General features: G+C 38.8%; 1 protein-coding gene across 9 annotated transcripts in view; it reads left to right on the forward strand.

Moving 5' to 3' along the window:
* DYM (dymeclin) overlaps window positions 1–16284 on the forward strand; it is a 173064-nt gene that overhangs the window by 123546 nt on the left and 33234 nt on the right. For 8 of the 9 annotated variants that reach the window (XM_083702689.1, XM_083702691.1, XM_083702685.1 and 5 more), the window contains 2 exons: window positions 8484–8666; window positions 13837–13950. In XM_083702689.1, the coding sequence (XP_083558815.1) occupies window positions 8484–8666; window positions 13837–13950 (297 nt within the window). Of the gene's footprint in view, window positions 1–8483; window positions 8707–13836; window positions 13951–16284 lie in introns of all 9 variants that reach the window. The other variant, XM_083702693.1, reaches the window with a different exon arrangement.

The following is a 16284-nucleotide window of genomic DNA, read 5'->3' on the forward strand; positions in this document are numbered from 1 at the left end:
TTCACTTTATGCTATTGCATTAATGCAGGCATAGGCCAACTCCAGCCCTCCAGATGTTTTGAGACTACAAAGGCTTGACAACCATATGTCAGGAGTGCTCTGATGGTGTTTCCTGCTTGGCAGGGGGTTGGACTCGATGGCCCTGACCACTGGTCCTGTCTTGGATGTCACAGAAGGCCTTTTGGTGTAGTGGTTAGAGTGTCAGACTAGGACCTGGAAAGACCAGGGTTCACATCCTCACTTGGCCATGAAGCTCACTTGGTCATGAAGCCAGTCACTTACTCTCAGCCTAGCCTACCTCACAGGGTTGCCCTGGGGATTAAATGAGGAGTGGGAGGACCATGTATGCCACCTTGAGCTCCTTGGAGAAAGAAGTGGGATATGAACGCAATAAATAAATGATTAGGAGCTAGTCACTTGCGAGCTCTTTTGTGGCATTGGAGGGCCTGGCATGCGTCCAAAGTGCCACAACTCTCTGGCTGCCCATTGGCTCAGCTCCTTTGATATGGCAGAAGGGTTTGCAGCATAGGGCAAGGTAGGAAAAAATCTTAGAATCTGAAGTCCAGCACATCCTACATGAAAATAAATAATCTTTCCTGTGGCAGTCTGCCATGACCTTTCAAAGGACACTTTTTGAGTACACGTTAGTTGAATGGTTTTGGAGTCTTTTGCCAGAAGGAGGTAGGCCATTCTTCCTGCCGACAACTTTTTCTATATTGAAGCGCCCTCTCTCACGATTGAGGATATTTGGGTTATTTTTAATACGCAAAATTGCTCACAGTTGGACTGGCACCATTATAGATGCTGATGACTTTGCTGGACTGTGCAGGATCTAAGAAAGGGGGGAGGGGGAAGCAACTGTGAAAATCTGGCTCTACAAATAAAGACTGGCACAGTAGGTTAATGTGTTTGAAATTAGATCAATAAAACCAAGTGAAATCTTTTTGCTTGTGTGTATGATTGGAAAGGTGTTGTGGTTTGTTCAAATTATTGTTGCTTGGGAAATCTTGACTTTATTCAGCATGGATGTGTAAAGTATGAATGAAAAATGTACATTGCTAGACATTCAGAGATGCTCCATGGTTCGTATCCATTGCATCAGGTGTCCTCTTCCAGGCTCTTGTGTACAGTACAGTGGTACCTCGGGTTACATACACTTCAGGTTACTTGCTCTTCAGGTTACAGACTTCGCTAACCCAGAAAGAATGCTTCAGGTTAAGAACTTTGCTTCAGGATAAGAACAGAAATCGTGCTCCGGTGGCACGGCGGCAGCTGGAGGCCCCATTAGCTGAAGTGGTGTTTCAGGTTAAGAACAGTTTCAGGTTAAGAACGGACCTCCAGAACGAATTAAGTACTTAACCCGAGGTACCACTGTAAGTGTTTTATACAAGAACAAAACAGCTGGTGTATAGACATACCTTGAATCCTATTCTTAAACAATGTCATTTCCAGGATATTTTATTTCACCTTTTACAATTTAATAATACTAGTAGTTTGCATTCGCATCATTACTTGGCTAGTTCAAGTCAATGGCTACATTAAAACATCACAATATATTGTAGTTTATCAGACAGAAATGAGCTGTGGCGAGAATTGGACTTCTTGTCCTTTCAATGCAATCACAAGGAGATCAGTTTTCACTTCAATTTTCGATTAACCACAGTTTAGCACGTCATCCTGGACTAAATTCTGATCAGTTTGTCCATGGTTTGTTCAGATTGTTTTCAAATACTATTTGTTGTGCTGATTGAGGTGATGGGAGTTGTTGTTATAGTGCAACCTGGAGGGCACTAGGTTGGGGAAGGCTGACTTAGACAATAATGGAGACACAAGTGCAACACATTTCCCCCCAGTGTGTATTTGTGGGAAAGGGTTATGTGGGGGTTGGGGGTTGGGATCACAGCCAGATTGCATTAGGATAGATACCTGATTCCTTTTCCAATATGTCAAATATGGCTATAAAGGAAAGGTTGTATCAGAACTGTTCTTATATCCTTCCTTTAGGGGGGACAAAACATTTTTTCTGCAGTTTATCCAGTCTTAGTTTCAACTCTAGACTCAGGAAGTTGAATAGCCTGAATTTGCATTCAGCTCTTATCCAGAATCTTGCGGATAATAAGCTTTAAAAATAAGATGGAATGTCATAAACAACAACACTTAATCTAAAACAATAGTTGTGTGTCCCTGCTATCACAGCTCTCCCAAATCTGCCCCAACTTTCCCTTCCTGTTTGTACTTTCAACTGGTCTATTGAGAGAAAGCTTTAAGGGAAGGCGTAAATGTTGTGTGTGGATTTTTTTTTATGTCTGTGTATACACGAAATGAAAAATGGTAAAATAAAGGGACAGTCCTAAAGATAAGTACTTATGCCTTCATAGCTAGATATTATAAGTTTAAAACATTCAATTTTGTACAGTATCTTGCTCTGTTTGTGTCTCTACAATTGCAGCCTTAAAATGCTGTATGACTAAATATTATTTAATTTTATTTACGACTTGATACATTTGGGGAGGATACCCAAAATATTGACACATTTAAGTAGAATTCATTCTAAAACAAACAAAACCTATACTGATGTATTGTTAATATAGACAATTTAAAATGAAGAATAAAAATGATTAAAACTATGGTATTAAGTAGTAAATACTTTGCAGTTTATTAAGCTCTTTAAGTGATGGCCAGATAAATTTTATTCAAGAAATGCATATACAGTGGTACCTCAGGTTACATACACTTCAGGTTACAGACTCCGCTAACCCAGAAATATTACCTCGGGTTAAGAACTTTGCTTCAGGGTGAGAACAGAAATCGTGCTCGGCAGCAGCAGGAGGCCCCATTAGCTAAAGTGGTACCTCAGGTTAAGAACAGTTTCAGGTTAAGAACGGACCTCCGAAACGAATTAAGTTCTTAACCTGAGGTACCACTGTATATAGAATACTCCCAGTCCCAATAAAGTTATTGGCCACAATCCATTGCAAAGTTAAGAGTGCTTAAGTCTGTGTTGGATTGTGCACACTGGCTGAGCAATGGTAAGTAGATGATTTTTCTAATTTAACCCATATATGGTATTTTTAGAAGCTGATATTGAAACAGTTTTTGCACACAACTTAAAACACTTTTCACTTCTTTACTTGTCATTATTACCTTTCTCATGTTTGATTGAACAATGTTTTGGAAGTAACTAACCTGATTGTTCATGGTCTTTTTAAATTTATTTTTAACAATAATAATAATTATATTTTTTTATTTATACCCCATCCTTCCCGGTTTAAAAACCAGGCTCAGGGCAACTAACAGCAAATATAAAACATTGATTAAAATGTGACTTAAAAAAGCATTAAACAGCATGAAATACAACAAAGAATGCAGCATCAATATCACTAAAATTCAAAAATTCTGGGGTCGTGGGGGGGGGGAGAGAGAGAGAGAGAGAGAAAAGAAAAACTTTCCTGTAAGCTTTCCAGGCCTGAGTCAGGAAAAAAATATTGCTGCTCGGAGAAGTTTTATTCCTAATTGCTGGAAATGGTAAAGCATGAATTAGAGAGAATACTTGAATTTCCCTGTCCCCTCTCCCTGGGCCCCAGAATACAAAAAACTTTTAAAGGCCTCGACCCCCACACATTTCCCCACACATTTACTTAATAGGAACTACTTTTGAGTTGACACGTGTAGGCATGTTCTGCTAGTTTCATAAAACATGCTTTTGCTCCCCAACTTCTCATTTGTGTGTGGTTTGTCTACATTGTTAATGCAGATCATATCTGGCAGAGGAGTGTTAGAATTGCTGATCCTTGTGTACCAAGCGCATCAAACATGCACCCGCCCCCCCCATCCCATTGCTGCTGAGAATTAAACTGGCCTTCAGTGTATTCTGCAGAACGCTGTCTCATATTCTTCCATCTCCACAAGGAATTTAAGGATTCACATATGATCTTAAAAAAAAATGCATTCTGTTGTAATTCAGCTTTTTAAAAATGGTTGAAAATTGAGATTGCCCATGGAGAAGTAGAACTCCATCAAGTCATATTGAATTATTTCTCTTCTGCAGCACTAATCACTCAAAAATCTTTTAAGTACGTATTTAAGTTTGGATAGTCTTTCTTTTTCTTTCTTTCTTTTGCAGTGCAGTCCTCCTTTCCTACATTAGTTGAACTTGCTCTGGCAGCTGATGTGTATATAAATCCTTGTAGCCACTAAGAGGTTTGAAGTGGGTACTGCCAAACCTTAATGGGGTCTGCAAACCTGCCACAACCATTGCCATCACCGCCATCTTGCTGATTCGTGTATGCTGGAGCCTAGATATATACACATATACATATACATATGTATATATGTTTATATATATGTATATATGTTTATATATATGTTTCGCATCCCAAGGCCTCTTCAAACTTTTGCTTCCATGCAATCTGTTTTAGAATCATTCCCATGTGGAAAATATGATGTTGGAATTGAAAATCTACATGGATTTCCCAGGGAAGGCAATGGCAGGAATTCAGCATCCTGCTCATAGTTCGTTCCTGGAACATTCTATGTCTCTCTCTCTCTCTGTGTGTGTGTATGTCTCTCTACTTACAACGTAATGTTTTCCAGGTGTATTCTTTCATGGGAACTATTCCCAAAGCAGTTGTGAAGAGGAATATATTGTGTCAGAATTAGTTCTCACTCCTCAGTTTCCTTGACACTTTTTGTCTGTTGAAACATGATACCTGCAGTTGGATGCAGAAATGCCATGGAATACCAGCTGATGGAAAGCAACTGTTGTGTAGGAGTATTGCCATTATGTCCCTCTTGTGGACCTTCCAGAGATACTTGGTTGGCCACAGTTTTGGCTGGGCAAGATGAACCTTTGGTCTGATCCAGGAGGTCTAGTCTAACGTTCCTTTGATGAGTTGTTTTGATGTGGTCATTATAAATAGAATTAGTATGGGGCAATATTGTCCAAAGGCATTGGCTGGTGGGTGTTAGTCCTTACTCTTCTAGAATAATCAGAAAGAATGTTTGTTGATGGTCCACTAAAATTAATACAGATTAAGGAGGCAGGTCCTACTCATAGTTGCAAAACAAATGGGTTCAAAGGGAATGGTGGTTATTTTAATGTCCTGTCTTTAAGGCAGCAAAGTGTGGTCTGGAAGCATTATGTACGTGTGTCAACAAATCTGTTACATGCGCACAACGGAGCTCTTATCACTAAAAAGTTGGCTTTGGACCTGAATTCAGCTTTCTGCGCACTTCCTTTTTCTTCTTTCCTCCCCCACATCAGTTTTGTTGGAAGGTTTTAGTTTCTTGTTAAAAATGCAGGAAATTCAGGAAATTCTTGGAAACTTCCCAGAATTACTGCAAACAAAATACATATGCTTCTCTCGTAATAACCCTCAATCAAGGAAACTATCTTATACTTACTAACTAGACCAAGTTTCCTTAGAAGTTGAACTGAATGTCACCATTTTTTTAATTATATGCACTGCTAAATGAAGTTGAGCGAGAAACTGAACACTGGATGTGAACCATTAGTCTTGCTGCTCTGGAACAACTAGTTTAAGAATATCTGGATGTGATTTCTGATAGCTGTAGCACGTTTCCCCCCGGGTTAAAATTGTAAGCACAGTTCACTCTTTTATGCTCTCAAAATGTAAAGGTGTGTGTAAGAATTAGAAGCTGTCACAGAAGTCAGCATTTCGCCCTCTCTGTTTCTTGCTGTGTGAATGCCTATTCTGAGTTTGCCCTTTGATTAGACCAAAACAGTGAATTCTGAAGAAATAAAGCAAGAAGTCTCCTGGCTGAAAAAGTGCTTTGGCCTCACAAGAGTTTGTTTTTGTGGCACACTACTGTGACTCATAGTGTACAGCTCGAGGTTGTGTATGTTTTTCCTCCTCTTCACCTTTTCTATTTGCAACAACCTTGTGAGGTAGGCTAGGCAAAGTTAATATATGTACATATGCAGCAGCTCTTGTCAATAGATGGTAAGGGAGTAGTGGGATGCAGGAGTACAGTGTACTCAGTACAATGTACTGAGCCCAGGGAATGCTGGTGGCATCCGTGTGTGTGTGTGTGTGTGTGTGTGTATACACACACACACACACACACACACACACACATACACATGTCCTAAAACAGCCTGTGAACTTCTGGGGTGTATGCCCTGTTGAGGTATGATCTGGAAAAATATTCTTTTTGAGAATCTTGCCTGCATACTTCTGGCCTATTGTGTTGTCTTAAAAATCAGTAATTGACTCCAAGAATGGCTGCCAGCTAAAAAAAAATTATAGTATCTTGGGATATTAATCAGCACCGGTCTCAATTATTTCAGAGTTAAAAGGTTCAGTAGTTTGGGGGGGGGGGTTCCCAACTGTTACAAACGCCCAAACTATGTGGTGCAAAAATACCAGTTTAATTATATATCTTTCTGCATGGAGAGCAGCTGTTACATCGGAGAAAAAAGCTTTTAAAGCATTTCTCATTTGAACCATTGTCTTGTCTTAGAGAAAGAGGAAAAAAATCTGTTTCGATTGTTTTGAAGCTGCTGCACAAGTTATTACACAAGGTGATGAACATGAAATGTTTTCATAACCTTGTTTATATCTGTCCTGACGCCATGTCTAGATGTAGAGGTGCCTGATGTATAGACAGCAATGAAATGCAGTTTTTCCTTCATGTATTTCACCTTTCATCCACTTACTGTCTTTGACTCTTTGTTTGTGTAACCCCATCCCCTTCCCCAGAAGCCCATTGTTTAAATTTACCCCAAGTAAGTTTTTGCATTGAAGAACTTGGAGAGTTATTTCATGGTATTTGTATTGGGGTATAGCTCAGCCTTGTAAATAAGACCATAAAACAGAGTGCTCTTCCTGTGTTCTGAGAGAATTCTATTTTGTCTGTCACTTGGTATTATGATCCATTTTGAGGTTAAGAGTATCATGCAGACCTGTTATTAAATAACCATTGACCAAGATTTATTAGAATTCTGCAAGGGGAGAAGGCTTTGAGGAATGGGTGTTCATACCACAAATGACATGAATTCATGGCTCCTCAAGTCCTCTACCTTTTCATTTAAGAAGGAAATTACTTACTTATAACTTCCTATTGTGCCTTTTCGCTGAGAAAGCTTACAACATTTCCATGCACATTCTTATAGCCTCAGTGTAATTTGAGTCATCTTGAATACATGGGATTAAAAATGTAGAGGCACCTACACCATCTGCATAATTTCCAAAGTGGTGCCATTATAGTGATCCGAAGATGGTTTCCAGAATGTCATAAAATAATTATTAAGACACAGAAAATAACAGCCTGAAAATACTGAAAGCAGAAAGTGGCCTCATTGGTTCACCCCAAATGCCTAGAAAAACAAGAATGTTTTTGCTTGGCAGCAGAAACTCATCACAGTCTCTGCCACCAGAACTTCCAGAAGCAGAGTTCACAGTCAGGGAGCCAAAGAAAGGTCTCTTGCATGTCATCCCACAGGGCCTGGGACAGATGATATGGGAGAGGAGGTGTTAGACAAATAACTTTATCTGTGTTCTATGACTGCATTCTGAGGTACTGTCTGTCATCCTACAACAGTGTTCTGTACCAGCAGAGGCCCAGAGGGCGGCAACATGAGAACGGGCCTTTTCTGTGGTGGCCCCCCATTTGTTGAATGCTCTCCCTGTGCCTTCATTACATTTCTTTAGGTACTAGGTGAAAACATTTCTTTGTAGCCAGGCTTTTCTCTGATTAAACATACTAAGGCCTTTAAAGTGTGTTTGTGTTTGTGCGGGTAGTTGGGTATTGGTTTGTTTTTGTTTTAAAACATATTTTGTGTTCTCATTTTTGTATTTTTATGTTGTGAACCACGCTTTGATCTTTGAATGAAGAAGAGTGGGATGATGATGATGGGCTACAAGATTGTGGATCAGCATGTCTAGACTATTCTTATCCAGATATTTATTTGATATTTCTCCTCAACTTTGACCCAGAAAGATCCCTACAGTGGTTTACAATAATAATAATAACATGTACTTTTATCAGGCTGCTTCTGACCATTTTAGTTTGTCTGCCCTTACTGATCTTATCACTGAGGAACACTGATAAGCTTGTCAGGAGCCACAAAGTTTCCTGGAACCCAGACAATACTGTCTGCCCTAGCTGGCACTAAAGTTATTCATGACAGAGCATAGTGATTTTTTTCTGTTTTAATGGTAAAATAATACACTTCATTGAAGGATGAAGATCCACCTTTTGAAATGGAAAATTTTCAGCACTGCTGCCGGATAGACTAGTTGGGCTGAGATGTCTTGCCATATTAGACCCACAGAATAAAGCATGGAAAATAAGTAACGGTGCTAATTTCATCCATTGGTCTGCTAAAAGGTGCCACTACTTAGTTAGAATCTACGAGATTAAATACAGTCTGTTTGCCTGTGGATAATCACCATTGGAAACCGTGCCTGAATAATATTTTTTTCTATTCTGCCTAATAGACATCTACTTGTTTCTTATAGGCACAGGACCTGAATGTGATTGAAGAAGTCATTCGAATGATGTTAGAGATAATCAACTCTTGCTTGACAAACTCACTACATCATAACCCTAACTTAGTATATGCACTGCTTTATAAGCGGGATCTCTTTGAGCAATTTCGAACTCACCCCTCTTTCCAGGATGTAATGCAGAATATAGATCTGGTAAGTAAAAACAAACTCTTACGAACTGATCTTCTACAATGCCCTTTATAGTAAAAGGTAAAGGTAAAGGGACCCCTGACCGTTAGGTCCAGTCGCAGACGACTCTGGGGTTGCGGTGCTCATCTCCCTTTATTGACCGAGGGAGCCAGCGTACAGCTTCCGGGTCATGTGGCCAGCATGACTAAGCTGCCTCTGGTGAACCAGAGCAGCGCACGGAAATGTCATTTACCTTCCCGCCGGAGCGGTACCTATTTATCTACTTGCACTTGGACGTGCTTTCGAACTGCTAGGTTCTTAAACTCCTACTTTTTGTAGATGTGGATTTTGCTTTTACACTTGTTACATTCATTGTGGAAAGCTATTTGTATTTTTATTTCATTTTTGCACAGATGCATGTGGTTCTCACATCATACACACAAGAGGAAAGTGGTCATTTATGTATAAAGCATCTAAATCCTGTGGGAATTGTACAGAAATAAAAAAACAGATAAATGCCTGCAGCGTTATATCCAAACACCCACAAAAGGTTGGAGAGGGGAGAAGAAAATATGCTATTCAGATTCAGATTCAAATATGCTTCAGATTCAAGGTCATACATACTTGTTATGAGGACCAGGTAGCCAAGGCAATAGTTACCCCTGCTGTCTCATCTCTCTGTCTGATGCTACCTATACTATGGTAGTAAAGCATAGCACACAGGTTTTGCCACTAGACAGATGTGTGATTACAAGAATTTATTTTTTAGAGATCCAGAGATCTTAGATCTGTCCAGGGAAACATTTACAGTGGTACCTCGGGTTACAGACACTTCAGGTTACAGACGCTTCAGGTTACAGACTCCGCTAACCCAGAAATAGTACCTCTGGTTAAGAACTTTGCTTCAGGATGAGAACAGAAATTGCGCGGCAGCATAGCGGTAGCGGGAGGCCGCATTAGCTAAAGTGGTACCTCAGGTTAAGAACAGTTTCAGGTTAAGAACGGACCTCCGGAACCCAAGGTACCACTGTATAAGATCTGAGCTCTTTGTGACAAAGTTCAGGGACCTAGTGGCTTGCCAGAATTAATTACTAAGGTGCAAACAGCTGAGCAGCTGAGAAAGTGACAAAGCAGCTTATCAAACTGGACTGGCAATGCTATCCAAAATATAATCCCTAATAGATAAACTCCATGTAAGCCTGAATCTGATAAGGACTGTGGAGGTAGGATAGTACCTGTAAGTTTTTCATCTGAGAGCCAAACAGCAGCATGGGGAGTGATACCCATCAGGAAAAGGGGGAGAGGTTGTTTTGTTTTTTGTTTTGTTTTTTTAAAAAATAATATGTGCTGTAGTTCACATTGAATTTAGAAGGTCCTTCCACAGCTTTTATTACAGATCTGTAGTCAGAGATATCGCAGTGTCCTGTTTGGTTTGACTGTAGGTTAGAAATAAGCAACTGGGAGCCTCAGAACCAAACTCGTCCCCTGCAGGTTGTCAGCTGTCCCTCCTGGAAGGTGTACAGAAGGAGTGATGGCAATGAAATTTATTAGCCTTCCACCCGACCTTCCCATTTAGATAGTCCTATGGTGAACCATTGTGTTTCTGAATTGATCAGTTCAGCTGTTAAACAGTTCAACACTAAAGTTTAAAAAATGTTTTACGTTGCCTTTTTTTATACTGTACTTCTAATTCTATTCTCATGAGCCCTTGTGGAACTATCAGGTGGCACAGAACAGCAGCTGCAATGAAAAAGGAGGTTTTTAAATGTATCATACTTTTCTTGAAGGCTGCTGTGGTAAGAATATCTGCTTTTCCTCTTGCAGAGACACCAGACAAGACAGGAGGTGGCAGAGCAGGCACTCTAATTACTGCAGGAGAGATAGATAGATAGATAGATAGATTTATTTGCTTGCTTGCTTGCTTGCTTGCTTGCTTGCTTGCTTGCTTGCTTGTTTTAATCAGTTATACATTGCATTCTCTGCCAAAAAGGGGCACCTGAAACAGCATATTTTAAAAAGCTTAAAAAATGTCTAATTAAAACATTATCAGCCAATGAATCACTAATGCTTTATCCAATCCCCCAATCAAAGCCTATATAGGAAAATAATCATCATCAATTACAATGATGGTATATTATCATTAGTTTATTGGAACAAATACATCCATTCTTATTCGTGCAAAAAACGTCAGATAACTTGTATAACACATGCCAAAAACAAGTCTGAAAGCCCTCAAAAAAGCAGAATCTGAGATCCAACCAAAAATATAACAATAACTGGAAAAGGCTGGATCTACACTAAACACTGGAAATCACAATTTATTAATAACTGTCTAGCAAAAATATTTCAGTAAGGCAGACTGTCAAATGTCATTACAGCCATTATTTGATAAACTGATTTTATAGAAATATTTTGCCAGACATTTCTGTTTAAAAAAAGAAACAAAAGCCATTCCAATCTTTTCAAACATATTTATTTAAGATATTTTCCACCAGCCTTTCCATCTACAGGCGTGTTTTACATCAAAATAAGTGTGTGTGTGTGTGTATTAAAATAATCATACCAGAGTTGCAGAATATATAACTTTAAAACAATTAAGAAAAAGCCAGAACATCAGCTGTTCTGCTTTCCCATACATCCTATAAAACATTTACTGTTTTAGAATCATAGAATTGTAGAGTTGGAAGGGACTGCAAGGATCATCTAGTCCAACCTCCTGCAGTGCAGGAATCTTTTTGCCCAAAATGGGGCTTGAACCCAAGACCTTGAGATTAAGAGTCTCATGCTCTACCGTCTGAGCTATCACTTTTCTCTAGTTGAAGTGGATGTCAGTATTCCCTGGTGTTGTAAAAGAGGGCAGCTGGAAGATTGTGCATTACCCTATAACTGTCCCTGGAAGTTTGGCTGGGACAGAGAAAAAATACCTACACAAATGAGGTATGCTGTGCTGCTCATATTCATAAACTTGGGTATTCGTACATTATTTGCATAATATAAGAATAATTCTGCCTGGAGTTGTGGGACTGAGCTACAACTCTGATTTTGTGCAGATAGAAAACATATGGTTCACTTAGCAACCAGGAATAGAATGATTTCTGTTTTCATTTACTGCTCAAGCCTGTTCCAGAAGTAAATGGATTCCCATTTTGAGGGATGTGATATGCACTTCCTTACTGGTAATTGTCAATGGTGTACTGATATCCTAAATGTTACACAAAGTTGGTTACTTATTTTTTTGTTGTTGTATTGAGGATCTTCCTGCAAGATGGGTAATTCTTAAAGGAACTTGAAAAGCATTTCAAAAAGTGGGGGAAATCAAACAAGTTAAGAATGACTACAGCTGTTTGCTGCAGTTGCTAGCTGTTGGCTCTTAAGGATGTCTTTGTAGGCAGGATGTTAACTTACTGTGAACACAGATTTGTTAATTTATGAGGACTTAATAAGACTTGTTGCATTAAAATAAGGAATTACTTGTGATTCCTGAGCATCCGATACCATTAGAGAGTAGCTTTCCCATGACCGATACACTGAACACTGCAAAATCTGTGTATGTGGGTCTACCGTCTACCTTCTTTTTCATGGGCTTGTATTGTTATTTTTATTTATTATTCTAAGAAACTTCCAACACATTTAAAATTTAAACGCAGCTACATTCTACCATAAAAAAGAACAAAACAACCCCAAAACAGCCACAGGAAACTTTGTTAGTGCACTAATAAACATCACTTTTACCTGCCACCAAAAAGATGATGATAGTGAGAGCTTGTATAGCACTGATGAATGAAAAGTCCACTGTTCAAATCTTATATTTGCCATAAACTCAGTAGGTGGTTTTAGGCAAGCTGCGCTCTGACTCAGCCTCCCTCTCACCACAGCATGAGGATAAACTGACATACCTTGCAAATACGTTGTTGGATTACCATGATACTGTATGTGAAATGCTTTAATCACTCTAATGGGAAGGAGAGAGGTAGGGAGAAGAAAGAGAATGGAGGTGGTGAAAAGAAAAGATGGCCTCATCCATCGATGTGCTTTGAATTTGTTGGAGGTGTAGCCTTCAAGGAAACAGCTCTGAGGATGCTCAGAACAGAAGTACTGACTCACAGGTCTACCAGAAGGGTAGATCTGCTAAGGTTAAGGTTTGTGGTAATTAAAACCTTTACAAGATATTTGCTTAGGATTTGCAGTTGACGGTAATTAGGATCAGCAGAGCAGGTATTTCTTTACCGGAAGGGATGCTTTTCTGTTGAATTTTGCTCACTTTCTACTTTAAGCATATTCTGAAAAGCCTTCATTGCAAGCCTGGCAGATCTCCCTACTCCAAAAGAGAAGTAATGTCTGTACTTGCCTGCAGCAACAGTATATCTCATTTGAATCCTGGAGTAATCAAACCATCAGCTCTCTTTTGTTTTACTAATAGGTTGTAAGGGCCTAATTAGGCTTAACAGCTTCAGTTGGGTGCCTAGCTCTGCATTGCAAAAGCATCCCAAGAACATTATTGCCATGCAGTAAACCATTTCCTAGTCCTTGGCTGCGATTATCAAAGGAATGTTAACTGCCTTCAATGACATGGGCATTGTTTCTCTTCTTAAGATAGGTCTACCTAACTTCTCAAGATTGCATGTTTAGAGATATGTCAGCGGCATTTCTAGATCTACCTTCCTTTATGTGATATTCCAAAACATCGTATAGGCCTTGGTGTGTAAGATAAACTAGCCAATGTAGTCTTCATGGTTCTGAGAATTATCATGAAGATTAAATAAAAACCCAAAGCAATCATTACTCCTGCGATTTCCTGTTTTCTTAGGAAACTTTGTTCCTGCTTCAGTAGTCAAAAAAAGCCATGTGGCAGATAGCAGAAGCTGAAAATTCACTGAACTTTGCGGTCTTTTAGCTGCTATGCAGTATTGCTGAAGTATTCATATGTACATTTTTGGATCATGGTCATAGTGCCTAAATTACCTGGAATACAAATGCTAAATACTATTTTTAATCTAGCATTTATACCTGACAGTTGAAGAATCTCAATTAAGAAATGTCTAACTGTCATAAATCAGCTGGGTAGGTTTCTATAGACTTAAAAAAAAAATCTAGTTGACAGATACCCTGACATTGTTTAACCTGTGCTTCCACTTACTTACAGACAGAAGTGTATGTGTGTGTATATAATATATATTTCCCTGTTCCATTCCAGGTGATCAGCTTCTTTAGCTCCAGAATTGAGCAGGCTGGGGCTGAGCTGTCTGTAGAGAGAGTTCTGGAAATCATCAAGCAAGGAGCTGTTGCTCTGCCCAAAGACAGACTCAGGGTGAGTGCTAACAAAACCAGTCAATGTGTAGCATTCCACAAAGCAGCACTTTAAGGATAATTTTCTTTCTATAGGTTACAGCATTGCCTGCTGTAGAGTTCTACTATATTTGAGTTCTGGGTGTTTGCATGGATTATTAATCTATAACGGAATGTGCAAGCATACTGTGAAAAAGAACGAATGGCTATATAACATTGGTGTAGAAATTACCATTTCTATGATCGTATGCTTCTTCAAGAACCCTAATGAATTATATGCACATGTTGCTACTAGAGATGTCTTGTGACTACAGTGGTACATTGGTTCCCAAACTTAATTCGTTCCGGAGTTCTGTTCCAAAACCAAAGTATTCTAAAACCAAGCATGTTTTCCCATAGAATGTAATGCAAAAACGAATTAATCAATTCCAGACTTTTAAAAACAACCCCTAAAACAGCAATTTAACATGAATTTTACTATCTAACAAGACCATTTATTCATAAAATGAAAGCAATAATCAGTGCACTATACTGTAGAAAAAATAAGGCAGTATTGTAGATGATAAAAATTTAAAATATAAATATTTCTTACATGCACTGATGATAGTCATTGTTTGGATGGGGGACTTTTATCCATTTCTGCAGTCACACAATCAATCAATCAATAGCTGAATTGTGTTCCACACAGTCACAAAAACAAGTCACAAAAACAAAGTCACAAGCCACAGTCACCAGTCAGTCCCATAAAACGAAGAACAAGTCACAGTAAAAAAAAACCTGAAAAAGCCACACAAACAAAAACACAAAAAATATCAAAAACAAAAGCTCCAAAAATCACCTCTGTTGTGTGAGTGCTCGGGACTCAACAGCCGACAGACTCAACAGGAAGCCTCTGATTAGCAGCGGGGGACTCAATTTACAAACGGAACACACTCAACAGGAAGCGGAACATGTTCTGCTTCGAAGGCAAAGTTCACAAACCGGAACACCTACTTCTGGGTTTGCAGTATTCTATTTCCAAGTTGTTCATAAACTAAGCTGTTCTAAAACCAGGGTACTGCTGTATATAGTTTTTATTTTATTTTTTTATTTGTTCATTTCATTCCTATGCCACTTTATATATTTGAGAAAAAATACATCAAAGCAGTTTACAACACATTAAAATGTCAAATAGAACAATCCAGAATAAAAATTACTAAAGAAAGTCAAACATTAAAGTATACATTTAGGCCAACAAAGTAACAGGAAACTAAAATATTTTAAATATTTCAAAATAAAATGTTACAAAGGAGGTAAACTACAGAATGCACATTTAATGCATCAAAGTTAACAAAAAAAAGTTTTATCTTAAACCTTTCAAAATAAAAAATTACTATAATAATAATAGTAATAGTAATAATAATAATTTATTATTTGTACCCCGCCCATCTGGCTGGGTTTCCCCAGCCACTCTGGGCAGCTTCCACAAAGACAAAAAATACACTAAGATGTCACACATTAAAAACTTCCCTGAACACTACTAAAGGAAGTCATTTTTTTAAATGCACATTTAAAACAGCATAATTAACAAGAGAATAAAATAGTATAAGCATAGAACATATCTGCTGCTGTTGCTGCCAGTCCTGCCAATGGTGGCTCATGGTGAACAGCTCTTATGGAAGCTCGGGCTCGATGACCTGGGTCTGCACTAAGAGACAGCCAGGGTGGTCTCTGCCCTCAGAGGCATGGAAACGAACTCAAATAAATTAAAAACACACTGGAATGTAAAATAGCAACCCGGACCAAATAGTTCACTCTTTCCCCTACACTTGGTGAGGAAATGAGAACGTGCCTTCCTTCTGTGTACCTGGCATTTTTCAACAAGGTGTATCCATGTCAATATGGTTGATCCAGATTCTGTAGTCAGTTTTCTGTAGGACATCTGTCACATTGTTTGAGATATTGTAAATTGGATTTTGCACAAATCCATTCTACTCATACATTGGACCAGTGTGTGGATGTCCAGTGGCCTGAGATGGTGAACTGGCTTCCCAGGTAAATGAGGGGTGTTTCTTAATTGCTCAATAATTCTTGCAAACCGCTTAGAGGTTTATTACAACCAAGTGGTATATAAATTTTGTTAAATAAAATAATCTCATGGCCCACCTCTGATCCCATAGTTCTAGTTAAAATTTGTGGCCCCATCACTTCTACACTGTCTCCAATTTCCTTCTGCTTTCCGGTATGTAAGCTATCTAGTCCTTTAAGGTTGCAGCACTTTGTAGCAAAAACTCTTTACTTTAGGTTTTTGGGATAGGGAACATTTATACCACACTTTAAAAAGAAAGGTACGCAAGCACTTTTGGAGCTTGCTACC

The sequence above is a fragment of the Podarcis gaigeae genome, assembly GCF_964106915.1.
Source record: "Podarcis gaigeae genome assembly, chromosome: 11".
Taxonomy (NCBI): Eukaryota; Metazoa; Chordata; class Lepidosauria; order Squamata; family Lacertidae; genus Podarcis; species Podarcis gaigeae.